The following is a 13,599-nucleotide window of genomic DNA, read 5'->3' as shown; positions in this document are numbered from 1 at the left end:
TCAGCCAGCATCGCCGCAGCTTGGTTTTGTAGATTTCGGCGACGGATCTAACCGAGAGTCACATCAGTAATACATCACCAACATTGTTGCCAACTCCTTGCTTTTTTTTTTCTTTTTTCCCATCTAATAAAAATCCTGCAAAAACCTTTGCCGCCTTTCGAAAAAAAAATGTTGCCAACTCCGTAACCATGAAACCATCCATCACGCTCGAGACCGGGGCAAAATCATCGCGAAAAACACTGGAAAACACTTCAGCGGCATCCATCAGGATCAGGCTGCTGCTGGTAGCTTCTGCATGACCCTTAGTGACTGACGGCTGCATGGACGACGGACAGGGACCGGCCGGTGCCCTAGCGAGGCGGGTAGGCTAACGAAGACAAGAAAGCACGCGAAAACACCGCGAGCGATCGAGGTTTGCGCAAGAGTAACAACACATGCATGATGACGCCGCGGAAAAGCTAAGAGGCATTTACCGGCACCATTTTTTTTTTTGGGAATTACCGGCACCTATTATTAGTCTACTAGCTGCTTTGCTTGGGCACGTATAAGATGACATGGACACCAGGGGCTCACAAGAAAGCGCCAAAGAAAGGAAGATGGAAAGAGAAGACGTGCAACGATCGAGCTAGTGTGCGTGTGACCTGGGTCGATCTGGGTGGTGGTAGTTTTTTTGTTTCCTCCCGACTTCAACAAAGTCCAGTGGGAGCACGAGAGGCGTGACGCGCGGGATTTGGGCACTTTGATCATGGCCTCCGCCTGCTTTTCGCTAGCCGTGAAACCTGGACTTGGCCTTGGCTTTGGCTTTACCGTTTCCGTGTGCAAGTGCAATCGCCCGCCCTAGTAATCGCCTTAGCGTCACGGTTAATTTAGCTGTCTCTGCCTTCTGTGTTTTTCTAAATTTTACTGGCTGCTTCTTCGCCCGTCTTCCACCTAAACCACGGCCGGTCAAAAAGAGCACACCATCACCTCCTTGGTGCGAGGAGGAGTGGATTAATTGAAAGGAGATGGTTCTGTTTCTTATCCTCTTTGTATCTGTTTTTTTTTCTAAACAAATCAAACCATCCCTGAACATTTGCATTTACATTTATAAGTTCCTCCTCCTATGCTAAACCCACAGAAAAAAAGAGAGGAAGCGAACAAAGAAGCACTAGTAAAAATTGCATGGAAGGAGAGGGTAAAGCGACAGATGGTAGTGGGAGCAGTACAAGGAATCCAAGGCCTGAAAAAGAGGCCAGGAAAGAAAGCATCGCATCGCATCGGCGCACGCACACACATGGCCAATCCACCTTCGGATCCGCGCCATCTGCTCACATTCTGTCTTTCCCACTCCCACCTCTCTCACCGCCTCCCTTTAATAATTTCGTCCAAACAAAAACCCATAAATAAATAAAGCCAAGTCAAAAGGAGAAAGAGGAGAGAAAAAACGGGTAAAGAGGAAGAACAAGCTCGTCAAAGAGAGACGACGGGGGAGGATTCTCCAAATGGTTTTGTTCCTTTCTGAAAACAAAAATCATCTTCAGATTCGATCGCTCCAGCACGACACAACGGGAGGAACAAAAGGCCAATAGAGGCTAAACCTTTCCTCTTTTTTTTTTTTTTTTTTAAAAAGGAGCAGCAGTAAAAAAAAAGAGGTATCAGTATACCGTGACGAAGAAAGAAATATTCTTGGGGCGAGATAAGGCGGCGAAAGCTATTGCACCATGTGTGTGTGACTTTTTCTATCCGGATTTGAAGCCCACCACTAGCAAGCAGCAGGCCTCCTGCATTCTCCTCTCCCCGGCCGGAGTGGAGTGGTGACGGCTGCACACCGTACCACTGGGGTGGGCACTCGCAGCGGCTGGTGAATGGAGTTGGGGTCGTCGACGCGCACGTGCATGCGTGTGGATCAAGCCGCTAAGGCCAGCCCCAACGCGGGCAGTGAGTAGCATAAGCTTGACGCCTTATTTAGATTGCAAATTTTTATAATCTGGATACTGTAGCACGTTTTGTTTGTATTTGACAAATTTTGTCTGATCATGGATTAACTAGGCTTAAAAGATTCGTCTCGTGATTTACAACCAAACTGTACAATTAGTTATTTTTTTACCTACATTTAATGTTCCATACATGCGTCCAAAAATTGATGTGATGAAAAGAGAGTGGAAAAGCTTGGAATTTAGAGGTGATCTAAACGGTGTGTGCACTGATTGTCCAACGCAAGCTAGGGGACGTTTAGTTCCCACAAAAATCCAAACTTTGACACCATGTAAAAAGAAGATTCCCTGTCATATTAAATTTACGGTACATGCATGAAGTACTAAATGTTGACAAAATCAAAAACTAATTGCACAGTTTGGTTGTACTTTGCGAGACGAACGTTTTGAGCCTAATTAGTCAATGATTGAACAATTATTACCAAATACAAATGAAACGCTACTGCGTGCTACAGTAATTCATGCGGCGCCAACTTTGGCCAACTACACTATTTGTCACAGGCTTCTTTTACCGTTCTCCTCACAGCTTCTGAAAAAGCAGAGACCAGTTCCGCTGCTCGCCGCCCACAACGCATGCTTGCCTGGGTGCCTTGAACTTTTGTCAGGCGAGGCTGTCGCAGCCTCCGCAGTCACTTCGCAAAAAACAAATCGAAATACGGTTGCAGCCGATTGGTTGTGAGAGAAAAAACAAATCGAAATACTATTTTAGCTGATTTATTATGAGAAAAAAACACTATTTTAGTTAAAAAAATAAGTTAAAAAGTACCGTTGATAAGGGAAGCAAATAGAGCCTATAAGCGCTGCGGAGCCACTGCTACGTATGATTTGCAGATCACGCGCAGACGTGGAAGACGTGGCTACAAACCAGCTTGGTGCGCTGGTGGTGGCCTAAGCTAAGCTGTTATTTCCCAAGTCATAGGCCACTACTTTTGCAAGTGGGCAGCCACACAAGTCGACGACCTTGGTTGAGTTGAGAAAGGAGGGCCATTGGCTTGCTCGTCACGAACCAATTTCGTTCATATCCAATGTGAATTATTGGGGACGATCGACAGGCCGGGATCCATCGATGGGTGGCGGGCGATCGAGTGTGACGAGCGCATGGTGACTAAATCTAGCTCGACAGAGATACTTGTAATTAACTGTAGCTTTTACGATGTCAGAGGGCTAGACTAACAGAGGACATCTTTTGGCATTCATCTGCTCTGAAACGGTTAACAGATGGTGTCCCCATCTGCTGCGCTGTAAAACTTTACTTTGTCTGTTGACTATGGTTAATAGACAGGCTCAGCCCTAGAATTCTAAAAAAAACTAACAGAGGACATCCACTGTTAACCTATGCTAGCGTAGGAATTCAAGTTTTGCTTTCTCTGTGTAGGTAGGTCATTGGGTCAGCACAACAAACCGTTTCACTTATGGTGCTGTTTGGTGGGGCCCCGGTCCATTTTGGCTCCTCCCACGAACTTCAGTACAGAATCATTTTTATACGGGCTTCCTACAGCCGTTCGTTTGTTCGTATACGATCGTGGATTATAAGCTAGAATAGTATTTTTCTCTTACACCAAACCAGCCAGCAGTAAATAATCCACGACGTTTACGATGAAACGAACAGGCTGTAGGAAGCCGGTTGATTTGTTGCGAGAGAGAAAAACATTGTTCCGGCTAAAAAAAACAAGCTGAAAAAGATGGATTATAAGAGAAACGAACAAGGCCATAGTTGTCTCTTGATTATTGGGCGACGCTCAGGCGACCGCGTACGCGTCCCCCTCCTCCCTGTGCACGTCTTCTTCCTCAACGGCGCGACGGTGGACGCAGCGGCAATTAGTTTTTAGTGATCTCGGGCGGTCTTAGAAAGGGGGTTGTGCCTGCAGCGGCGAATCTAGACTAAACTGCTGCCGGGGTCGCACAGATTCATGAACTCAATTTGATGGGGTCGTAGCTGGCCGGAATACGCGGGGTTCCACTGATTCGTACAAAGTTATCGGGGTCGCATGACCCCGACAAGTTTGCACTGGCTTCGCCGCTGTGTGCCTGTCTGGACAGGCGGCGGTGGGAGGCGGCGTACGAGGCGGCAGGGTAGGACAACCGGATGGCAAGTTCCGGTGACGGGGGCGAGGGGTCGACGGCAAGTTCATGGGATTGGGATTAGAGGAGGGCAGGGTTAGGGTCGGCTCAACGGTAGTGGTTGGTGGACGATGCGGCCATGGCTACGGAGGGGGGAAAGGGCGGCGAGAGCAGCATGGTGCGGTGGCAAGAGGAAGAAGATGAACAATGCACTATCTGATTTAAAATGTTCGTTTCAAATCCAACGGTTGTGGTTCGTCACCTGAAAAAAAAAACAGGCACCTGACAATGAAACCTATTTAGTTATATATTTTCTCAAAATAAACCAGAGCCAATGAAACTATTTCAGCGGTACTTTTCTGCGAACGAACAATGTTTTTCTCTCACAACAAATCAGCATAAACCAGATTTCAGCGAAACAAACAGAGCCTCTCATGCGTTTTTAGCTTCACCATTTTCGTTTCGGCTTCTTAACAGGCAAACAGGCCCTAAGAACAAGTGGAATAGAAATGTAGTAAGATACAGATGAAGTACAATGGTGGTAAAACGCACCGCCCGTTTTCTAATTGAACGTTAACTGTGATGATGATACTGATTAGGGGGACAGTTGGCCCTCTGGTGAACATGGCTGCAGTGTGCGGATGGATCCATGAATCTCGTGAAAGCTGCAGAGATGGAGATGAGCCCCCCAAACACAACAGCAAGCGTGAAGCGTGTTGTCAAAGCCACAGAACGACTCTGACAAAGGTGCAAGGGCGCGTTTACTCTGCTCGGAGAGTCTGGTTCAGACTAGGACGCTGGAGGACGATCGGCAGCCTGGAGGACCACGCACCCTCACTCTCACTCACTTAACAGCAGCTGCTAGTGCTAGTGCTACAGCTACCTAACAGTGAGCTTGAAAAGGGCGCTGCCGGATATGATATGACACCCAACACAGGGGGGCAGCAGCAGCAGCATTTGAACCATCAGAGCACGCATTAAGGCACGTAGGGGATTGCTTTGCTTTGCGTAATCGGGGCTTGGAGGATGATTGGGTGATGCATGAAAGCAGCGCCACGACATGCAGTGCAGATGGAGTTTAATGCAAATCTCGTCTCTGGGGGCCCTTTTAATCAGGGCACAGATCCGTGCTTCGTGCTGCTTTTGTTTATGGCAATTGGCAACCCCGTCCCCGCCTGGACGATGATGGCTTGGCTTGACAAGAAGCAGCAGCAGCAGCTCGTACTACGTCAGAATGGGGCATCACACATTTGTGTGTAGTGAGTGAGAGACCGAGAGATGCAGTACTAGTACCTCAGTAGTACCTGACTGCAGCTGCACACAGATCGCTTACTACATATGTGTGCTTTGGTGTACGCACTGTACAACGCAGTACATACGTACTGAGGGACATGGGCACATTTATGTAGTACTGTAGGAGTACTGCTATATCTAAAAGGGATTTTATTTGGTTTGAGAATACAAATAAACGAGTTACTACTTGATGTATTAGGTAGGTAGCCTACTTTTACATAACCCCTTGTAGTCTTGTAGATGTAGTAGATGACAGTAGTAGTACTCCTACAGTCCTCGTTACTAGTCTGATCCATCCATCTGCAGTGCAAAGCCTTAATTGTTTCTGAAAACAGAATGAGATGGAAGCAAACCTAACTATTGGAACAGGCCTCACGATCAGCAGCAACCAACACCCACCTAACTCATAGTGCAAGCACGACCTATGCGATGACTTGCCATTGCAATTGCAGCAGCGCTGCCTAAGGTCTTAGGGGCCTTGTTCGGTCGGTCTATAAATCGTTTGTGCTGATTTGTACGATCAATTTATTGAAAAAGAAAAATACGGTACCAGAGCTGATAAACCGACTTATACGAGCAGCATAACATAGTCCCTGACTGTGCAATGCACCGATGACTGATCTACCGCCGCTCCTCTCGCCTATCCTAATATCGCCGCCTCAGCCGAAGACCCAGAGGCGCAGCGCCTTTATTAACAGCACAGGATTTTCCTGTGCATAGAATACGAATATTTTTTTCCTGACCGACTGTCTTATCAAAATGTTCAGTATCTGTATCATATCTGAATTGGAATATGGACATTCAGTATACGTACAATATCCATATATGGATACTTAATTTCAGATACATGTCATATTAATATCTATATTTATATCTTATTCGACACAGTTAACATTATTTCTACCTAAATCTAAATCTAAAAATGTAATGTATCTATTTAGACGGGTCGCGGCACCGCGTGATCGGTGGGCCGCCGAGAACTCTCCCCGCGGGGCACCACCACGGCGTACGGAGGAGCGGCCGGGGGTGGATTAGAGCGCACGGAATCGGTCGATGGATCGTGAGGGCAGATCAGCTGCCTTTTTAGCGTTTTCTGCCTGACCAGATCCCAATCATCAGTACTACTACTTTCTACCTGTGATCTAGCTTAGGTTCCGGTTGGTTGGTGATGCTAACTTAGCAAGCTGCTCTCCAATTCCGGACAAGAGAATCGCTGGCATGCACGACACCTTAATTTGCGCTTTGGAACGAACCCATCCATAGCCGTGCATGCATGTCCGTGCCGTGTGCTCGCTCCATCGGGGTACGCGGCAACTCCACGTATTGTCTGGTTTTCTTTCTGAAGCTTAGCTAATGAACTCAAATGACCTGCATACCATTATCACCTGGAGTGTGTTGTCATGGGAAACTGGAAGACAGGTTAGGGTGGGGGGAGTGTAGTTCTTTATGACTTTTCTGGCTCTTGTTCAATCCAATCCAGTCCAGTGTGAAATGAACGACCTCGGCTTTGCCCTAAAAAATCAACCTGATTTGACACTGCCTAGACTTATTGGGAGCTGGCTTCAAGTTGAAATGCGGCCATTTCCAAACAAGATCTACTTATACTTACAACTTCCCCTGACCGGCGACCAACAAAAGGCTCTTGCCACATCAAGAACTAACCACCACTAATAATCAACAAAACTAGCAGAGAACGAATTCGGTGGTTTAATTCAGACGCTCTCCTTTCTTTCCCCTTCCTACTGGATTTAATTAATTCAATTTAATTCTAAAACAAGCAAAAATGGCCGCCCTGCGCATGTGAGGCAGAGGACACGCATCAAGTCCAAAAGTGGCGCCGAGGGTTGGTTGGTTGGGGCGTTTTGTGCCACTGTCACCTAACTGGTGTAGCCTAGTGACTGGTGGTGACTGATAACAGAGCGAGTCCTAGGTAGGGCAACAAAGTTTGTTGTTGTTCATCGGGGGTGGGGTGTCAATGCAATGGGAGGATGCAATTATGCAACTGATGATAGAAACACACAACACACTCAAGTCAAGGGCATCTACCTGTTGCTGTCCAATTAATCAGCTTCCTTGCTATCTCAGCCAAAGCAGCCGGCCGGCAGCTGGGGGAAAGAAGAACGCAAGTGAAGGAAGGAAAGGGGAGCCGGCCCATGCCCATGCCCATGCCCATGCAGCATGCATGCGCATGACCAAATGTTGTTGTTGCTGCTGCTGCCCGGGCCACCAACATGCCTGCCTGCCTACTAGCTTGCTTGTGAGTAAATGTTAATGACTGCACATGTGCTTACCTGCTTGCTTACAGGTGCATGGCTTTGCGTTCCAGGGAAGAGAAAACACACGCACACACAGGGATTGGAGTTAATCATGCATGCACGGCCGTCCAAAAAGGCCGTGTGGCCTCACATGCATGCTTGCTGCTTGCACTAGTTGCAGCTGCCCTGATGGATGGACGGATGGAGAGCTAGCTCTAGCTTCCTTCACATCTCAATCTCATGGAAACGAAACGAAATGATGGCGCCTCACATGCGCTGCAACTGTCATTTGTGGCGAGATCCACAGTTAATACCACTATTTCCTGCCCAGCCCAGTGCTGCTGCTGGGGCCTTGCATTGGGGACCCAGGGCAGATGGATGATGCCTGATGAGACGAGGGAAGCAGCTGTGGTGTGGTGTGGACGGCCGGCGGTGGTGTTTGTTGCCCTGATCACAAGGGAAAACCACTGCTCCCTGGATTTGATTGGTGCTGCAGGACAACAACAGCTGCCAGCCAGATGCAATAGCCCATAGTGCCATGTAGGACCAGTAAACATCTTCACTACATGTGTAGTGTCACGGTGTTTGGTATATGCTGGTCGATCCAACTGGTGGCGGCCATGGTCCTTCCTTTGCTTGCTTGGTCACTCACGTGAGGTGAGTTGAGACTTTGAGAGGCCAGCAGCGGCAACAGCCAACAGCCAACACCCAACACCCAACGGGGGGATGGAGATGGATTGATCGCTCGGTCACTACTATTCAACACAGTGTACAACGCTGCTTGCAACGCACTCATATGCCATGCATGGAACGGCCGGACACGGCAGTGGTGACAAATTAAACGAGGGCAGCATGTGCCAATCCAATCCAATCCAATCCAATGCATGCACGCGAGGGAGGCCGGCCCCATGGCGCGCTCGATCATTGGCGTTGGTGCCCATGCGCGCCATGCATGCATGGTCCGGGCGGCCGGTACTGTTGCTGCTGCTCCTCCGACCCGCGCCGGCCGCATATGCAATGCAACCAGCTGCTCTGCTAGCTAGCAGGCGTGAGGAGGAAGCATCGCTTGCTTGAGTTGCTTCTATTCATGCATGCCATCCGTCCGTGGCCATCCCTACCACCACGTACGCCCCCAGCCTTGAAGCCGCGCGTGTCCTGGTCTCCTCCTGGAGGCCCAGGAGGGCACGCACGCACTGCACGTCTGCACCTGCACACTGTACGGCTGCACGCGACGGCGTCCATCCCTCGCTGAGTTAGGTCAGGTCCTAGGAGACCGCCCGGTACCAGCAGTTACACCAACCCATCATCAGCCGAGCCGCGCGTGGCGTGACAGCCACCGGGGAGGGTGGGTATTCATGTTCGGTTAAACTTTTTTTTTTCGTTTTTTTTTAAAAACAAAATCGAGATTGGCTCACATCTGAGGTGGAGCTATGCCAATAGGCTGACAGAGACTTGATGGGGTTATTAATCCATAATGAACTTGGATTTTACAGTTGATTTCACAAAGCAATATGCAGCTGTGTGTGCAACTAACGTGTCAAGTAGTACTAGTATCGTAAAACTGAGAATACCAAGTTGTACTTATGTGCACATGTATAGTTGCAGTTTAATCAAGAGACTGCAAGATGGCGACTTGGCAATGCTCAACAGTAAGCCACGACAATGCAACAAAGTATCGAGTATAGCTTGTGAAATACTCCACTCCTCCTATTGATGACAACTTAGCTATAAACTGTCTAGATTCATAGCCAAACAGCCTGTTCGTTTGGCCGTGACTTGTCGTAAACGATTGTAAATTTCCAGCCGGAACAGTATTTTTCTCTCACACAAACCAGTCAGCAGTACTTCTTCACGAACCAGCAACGATACGAACCAGCCAACCGAACTGGCTGAAAGTGTCATATGTTTTGGGACAGGGTGAGCCCTTATACAAAAGAAGCGGGGAAAATACTAGAGCACTACAAGCTCCCAGTATGGAGGCTGGTTCTATTACTATAGCTTATAAGATTCGCAGTCACAGGATGTCAAAACACAAACACATAAATTTATTTGCGGTATTGATCAGGATGCCACTTTATGCAGGGCGCCATTTGTGAACATCCAGTATCATATAGCCAACAAAACTACAAGTCGCAACATAGTAATGGTTTTAGCCTCGAAGTAGTATCAAGGTAAGCAAGTACAAAATTATCCAGCAGCCTATGCTGATTTATAAAAGAAACCTCATCGAGGCTCAAAAGGAACAGGCATGAAAATTTGACCAAACCGTATGGAAACACCATTCTCTCCTCCATACAAACTACCACCTAGCAAGATTCATATCTGAGGCACCTTAACATAGGCGTGCCATCATTTGCAAAGCATTCTTGGCAATCGATCAGTTCACCTGGCCGGTGGCGGCGGTGGAGGCATTGATCTTGCCAATCCAACCCAGGTAAAAATGCCAGCGCCAAGGATCACCCATCCAACAACATCGTACCAGAAGTCACTATCCTTCTTCTTCTTCCTTGATTGCTGCAAAGCATAATGTTGTCAGCTTCAATAGGGTAGGAAACACAGGGGCATGCATCAAACCACATATCATTAGGAAATTAACAGACTATAAAATGTCAAAACTGATTTAGCTCTGCCACATTCCAGTTCATAGTGCACAAATCAAACAGAAAGTTTTCTGTACTCTAGAAAACAGGGGGACAATTATTTCAGTTATAACAGTATATATACAGCAGAAATGGAAGTTAAAAAAACATTCTTACTTGTAATGAGAACAGTGTACAAAACAAAACAAAAAAATAACATCAAGGAACAGACTACTCATGAAAGATCTCATTATCATGCTCGCTGTGGACAAAGAACAGTCCACAATGCATTTTGTTCATAAAAAACTAGCAAGCATCTTCATTAATGTCTGAAAATATTTAGCATGCTCAATTACCAACCAGCGTTACGAGGAATGCTTAATAAAGCAGCTGGACCAAAAAGGCAATTCATGCTCACGAAATTTGGGATAAACTACATACTAAACCACATCATGAGCCACCAGTAGTAATAAACAAAAGGGTAGAAAACACAAAAAATGGTAGATATTAACCAACATGGAACTTTTCTGAAGTCACTCTGACAATCGTTTAAGTAGTTTCTAGGAACAAGATAAGGTAGAGTACCCTTGGATTTGAGGCTGAGGATGCTTGTGTTGCCGCTTGAGAAACCATTTGCCTCTGGATCTCCAAATGCAGTTCAGGCGCCTGAGATAATCAGAAGCAAATGTCACTAGAGATGATACACATGCATTATCGCTAACCTAAACAGCATGATTGAACATACTGTCAAAGATTGATGGCTGAAGCTGTCCAAATCTATGTTTAGCATTGCAAGTTGTAACAAATATAAAAACTAATAGTAACAAGATGAACAGAAGCATTCCTGATTATTTGAATCTCCAACCCAGTATTACTAAGAAAATAAGCTTAATTTAGCCTCTGTAGCCTGGATGCCCCATAGTTCAGGAATCAGGACATGGAAATACTGCATAACAGAAAGGAGAAAAGAACCCACCTTCGTTGACAAGTCTAGAGACTTCCTGTACAGCTCATTTGCAGGTTCCTACAAACAGCAGGTCTGAACTTTAGTTTCCAGTAAAACCAAATTGCACACGACATTGCAGCAGACACAGTTTTTTGGAAGGAAAAAGGCAAAATCATAGTTCTTTCATGGATATTCTCTTCTAGATACTAGCATGACAACATGACTGCATGTGGCTCAAGCCCCATGCGAACAGGTCTGCAGGTCAGCCAGTGTCACCGGGGTGCGGTGCCATGTTCCTCGTCCCAGGAACGGAGGAACAAGAACAATCTTGTCCCCGCAGTGGAAAAGAAAAAACTTTCTCAAAGAGCGTACTACATTCGTCGATCCCTATTCCACAACTGAATCATACCAGGAACTTTGTGACTATGGATCAGCCTAGATAAAAGGAACGATTTAAATGTGTTCGAATTTAGCTAACATAATACAATAGCGGCCTACACATACCACATCAACAGCCTTCTGGAAACACCCGGTTGCCTTTACAAAGAACTCATTAGCTATTGCAGTGTCTGGAGTGAAGAATCCATGAGAGGTCTGAGCATTTCCCAAGCACCAGAGCGCATCGGCCTTGTTGGGATCAATTTGCAGTGCCTCCTCCAGCTTGGCTTCCGCATCTGTAACAACATTCATCCAATTAGTACCATTTTCACTGTTCATTACCATCTACAAAGTGGCAGAATCCTAGACATACTCACAGCTCAATGTAATCCTATACATGGACTCTGAATAGTAATAATCAAAATGTAAACATATAACACTTTGAAATATGAAAATCTGCATTCATGAAATCCTGAAATATGAAAATCTGCATTCATGAAATCCTATACTCACCACGATGCAACAGGCATTCATGAGATATGAAAATCTGCATCTCGCATATGACTAAATGATTGGATAACAAGTGAGCAATCAAATTAACACTTTGAAGCAAGAAACCATAACAAATATGAATGATGTTACAATATGATTCTGGCTTTGCAGTACCAAACGAGCAACCAACATAAAAACTGGGAAGCTATAAACCAGTCCCCAGATGATACATAACCAATATAAGCCAACTGACTGCTGATTATTAGAAAATGCCACAGATTTTGGTAGAAAGGATGCACCACACACAAACACAAACAAATTCCAGTAACAGCTTCAATATGCTATCAGAATTTTTCTAGCGAATACCCACGAGGCCACGACACTGATCAATATGACAAAAGAGCACTGAAATAAGAGTAAAGCACTTGATACAGAAAAGGAAGGGACTAAAAATCACGCAAACAAAAGCCATCCTTGTTAATTGAAACAGCACCAGCACAGCAACATTTTTCTGAGCATAATAGCAGCTGAGCCAACAAATTTCCTAAATGTCTGCGCCAGCAACACAGTGAATCAATCGGCAAACGTTAAGAGGGGTCAACACCGCCGCCATGAGGGCCTAACATATGACGACGCGGATTGAACTATGAATTTATGAATTTGTAAAGCACACATTGAGATCCTAAGATCATCAGCCGGTACTGCACCAATAAATCCTATAAAAAAACTACAAGTAGTGCATCAAATCACTCAATCGAAAACAAGAAGAATCCTGTAATATGAGGAAGCAATACCTTCAAGGAGCTTGAGGGCGTCGGGACCGGCCCGCACCTGCGACAGCTCCAGCAGCGCGCCGCCCCATCGCGTCAGGTTCTGCGCGCACACAAGGAACACACAACCAGATCACATCGTACAGCGTACAGGGTTTGAGCCAAGCGGCGGGAAAGCGAACGGGGAGAGGAGAGGAGAGCTCGAGATGCATCGTACGTCGGCGTCGTTGGGGTTCTGCTCGTACACGGCCTCGGAGCTCTTGCAGGCCATCTCGAAGAAGAACAGCCGCTCCGCATCGCTCATCCCTCCCATCTCCATGGCGGCCGGGGGCGGGGTTCCGCGCTCCGGCGGCGGGATCCGATTCGGGGGTTAGGGTTTTAGGCTCTCCTCTCCCTGTGCCCCGTCTCGCTTTAGATTTGGAGAGGGCCGGAGCGGTGGGGGGCGGTGGGGACGTGGCGTGCTGGTTCTCTAGTCCCTTCAGTTGTAGGGGAGGGGAGGAGTTGGGGATCGACACGGCCACAGTGGGACGGGATGACTTGCGAAAGGGGCTGAAGGGGAAAATATCTCTTGGCCCAGCTCAGCGGTTGAAGCACTAGAATTGAGCCCAGTTGGCAAAGGCTTCCGATGTTAGGAGAAGAAAGAAAAAGGCCCAATTCGTCTCATAGTTATTGTGGCCCGTTTATTGCCCTCTCTTTCAGAATTTCTTTAATAAATTCTTAGTTTATTAAAAATAATATGGTTAGACAGCTAACTATTAACTCTTGTTAAAAATAATATTGGTTATCAACTAGCAAATATGCCCGTGCGTTGCAACGGGATAAAAAATTATTGTACTTTCATTACGGATTAAT

General features: G+C 46.7%; 1 protein-coding gene across 1 annotated transcript; it reads right to left on the bottom strand.

The window, feature by feature from the left end:
- Positions 1 to 9,609: 9,609 nt before the first annotated feature.
- On the bottom strand, positions 9,610 to 13,226 carry LOC136453930 (probable mitochondrial import receptor subunit TOM20). Its single transcript, XM_066454479.1, has 6 exons — positions 12,965 to 13,226; positions 12,772 to 12,850; positions 11,612 to 11,781; positions 11,138 to 11,185; positions 10,747 to 10,827; positions 9,610 to 10,096 (listed from the first exon to the last, which is right to left on the bottom strand). The coding sequence occupies exons 1-6, from the start codon at positions 13,064 to 13,066 to the stop codon at positions 9,965 to 9,967; spliced, it is 612 nt and encodes a 203-aa protein (XP_066310576.1). The 5' UTR covers positions 13,067 to 13,226; the 3' UTR covers positions 9,610 to 9,964.
- Positions 13,227 to 13,599: the final 373 nt, after the last annotated feature.

This window comes from Miscanthus floridulus, chromosome 5, assembly GCF_019320115.1.
Source record: "Miscanthus floridulus cultivar M001 chromosome 5, ASM1932011v1, whole genome shotgun sequence".
In the NCBI taxonomy this organism is placed as follows: domain Eukaryota; kingdom Viridiplantae; phylum Streptophyta; class Magnoliopsida; order Poales; family Poaceae; genus Miscanthus; species Miscanthus floridulus.
The sequence above is the reverse complement of the archived record's forward strand: the minus strand, read 5'-3'. Positions and strand labels throughout refer to the sequence as shown.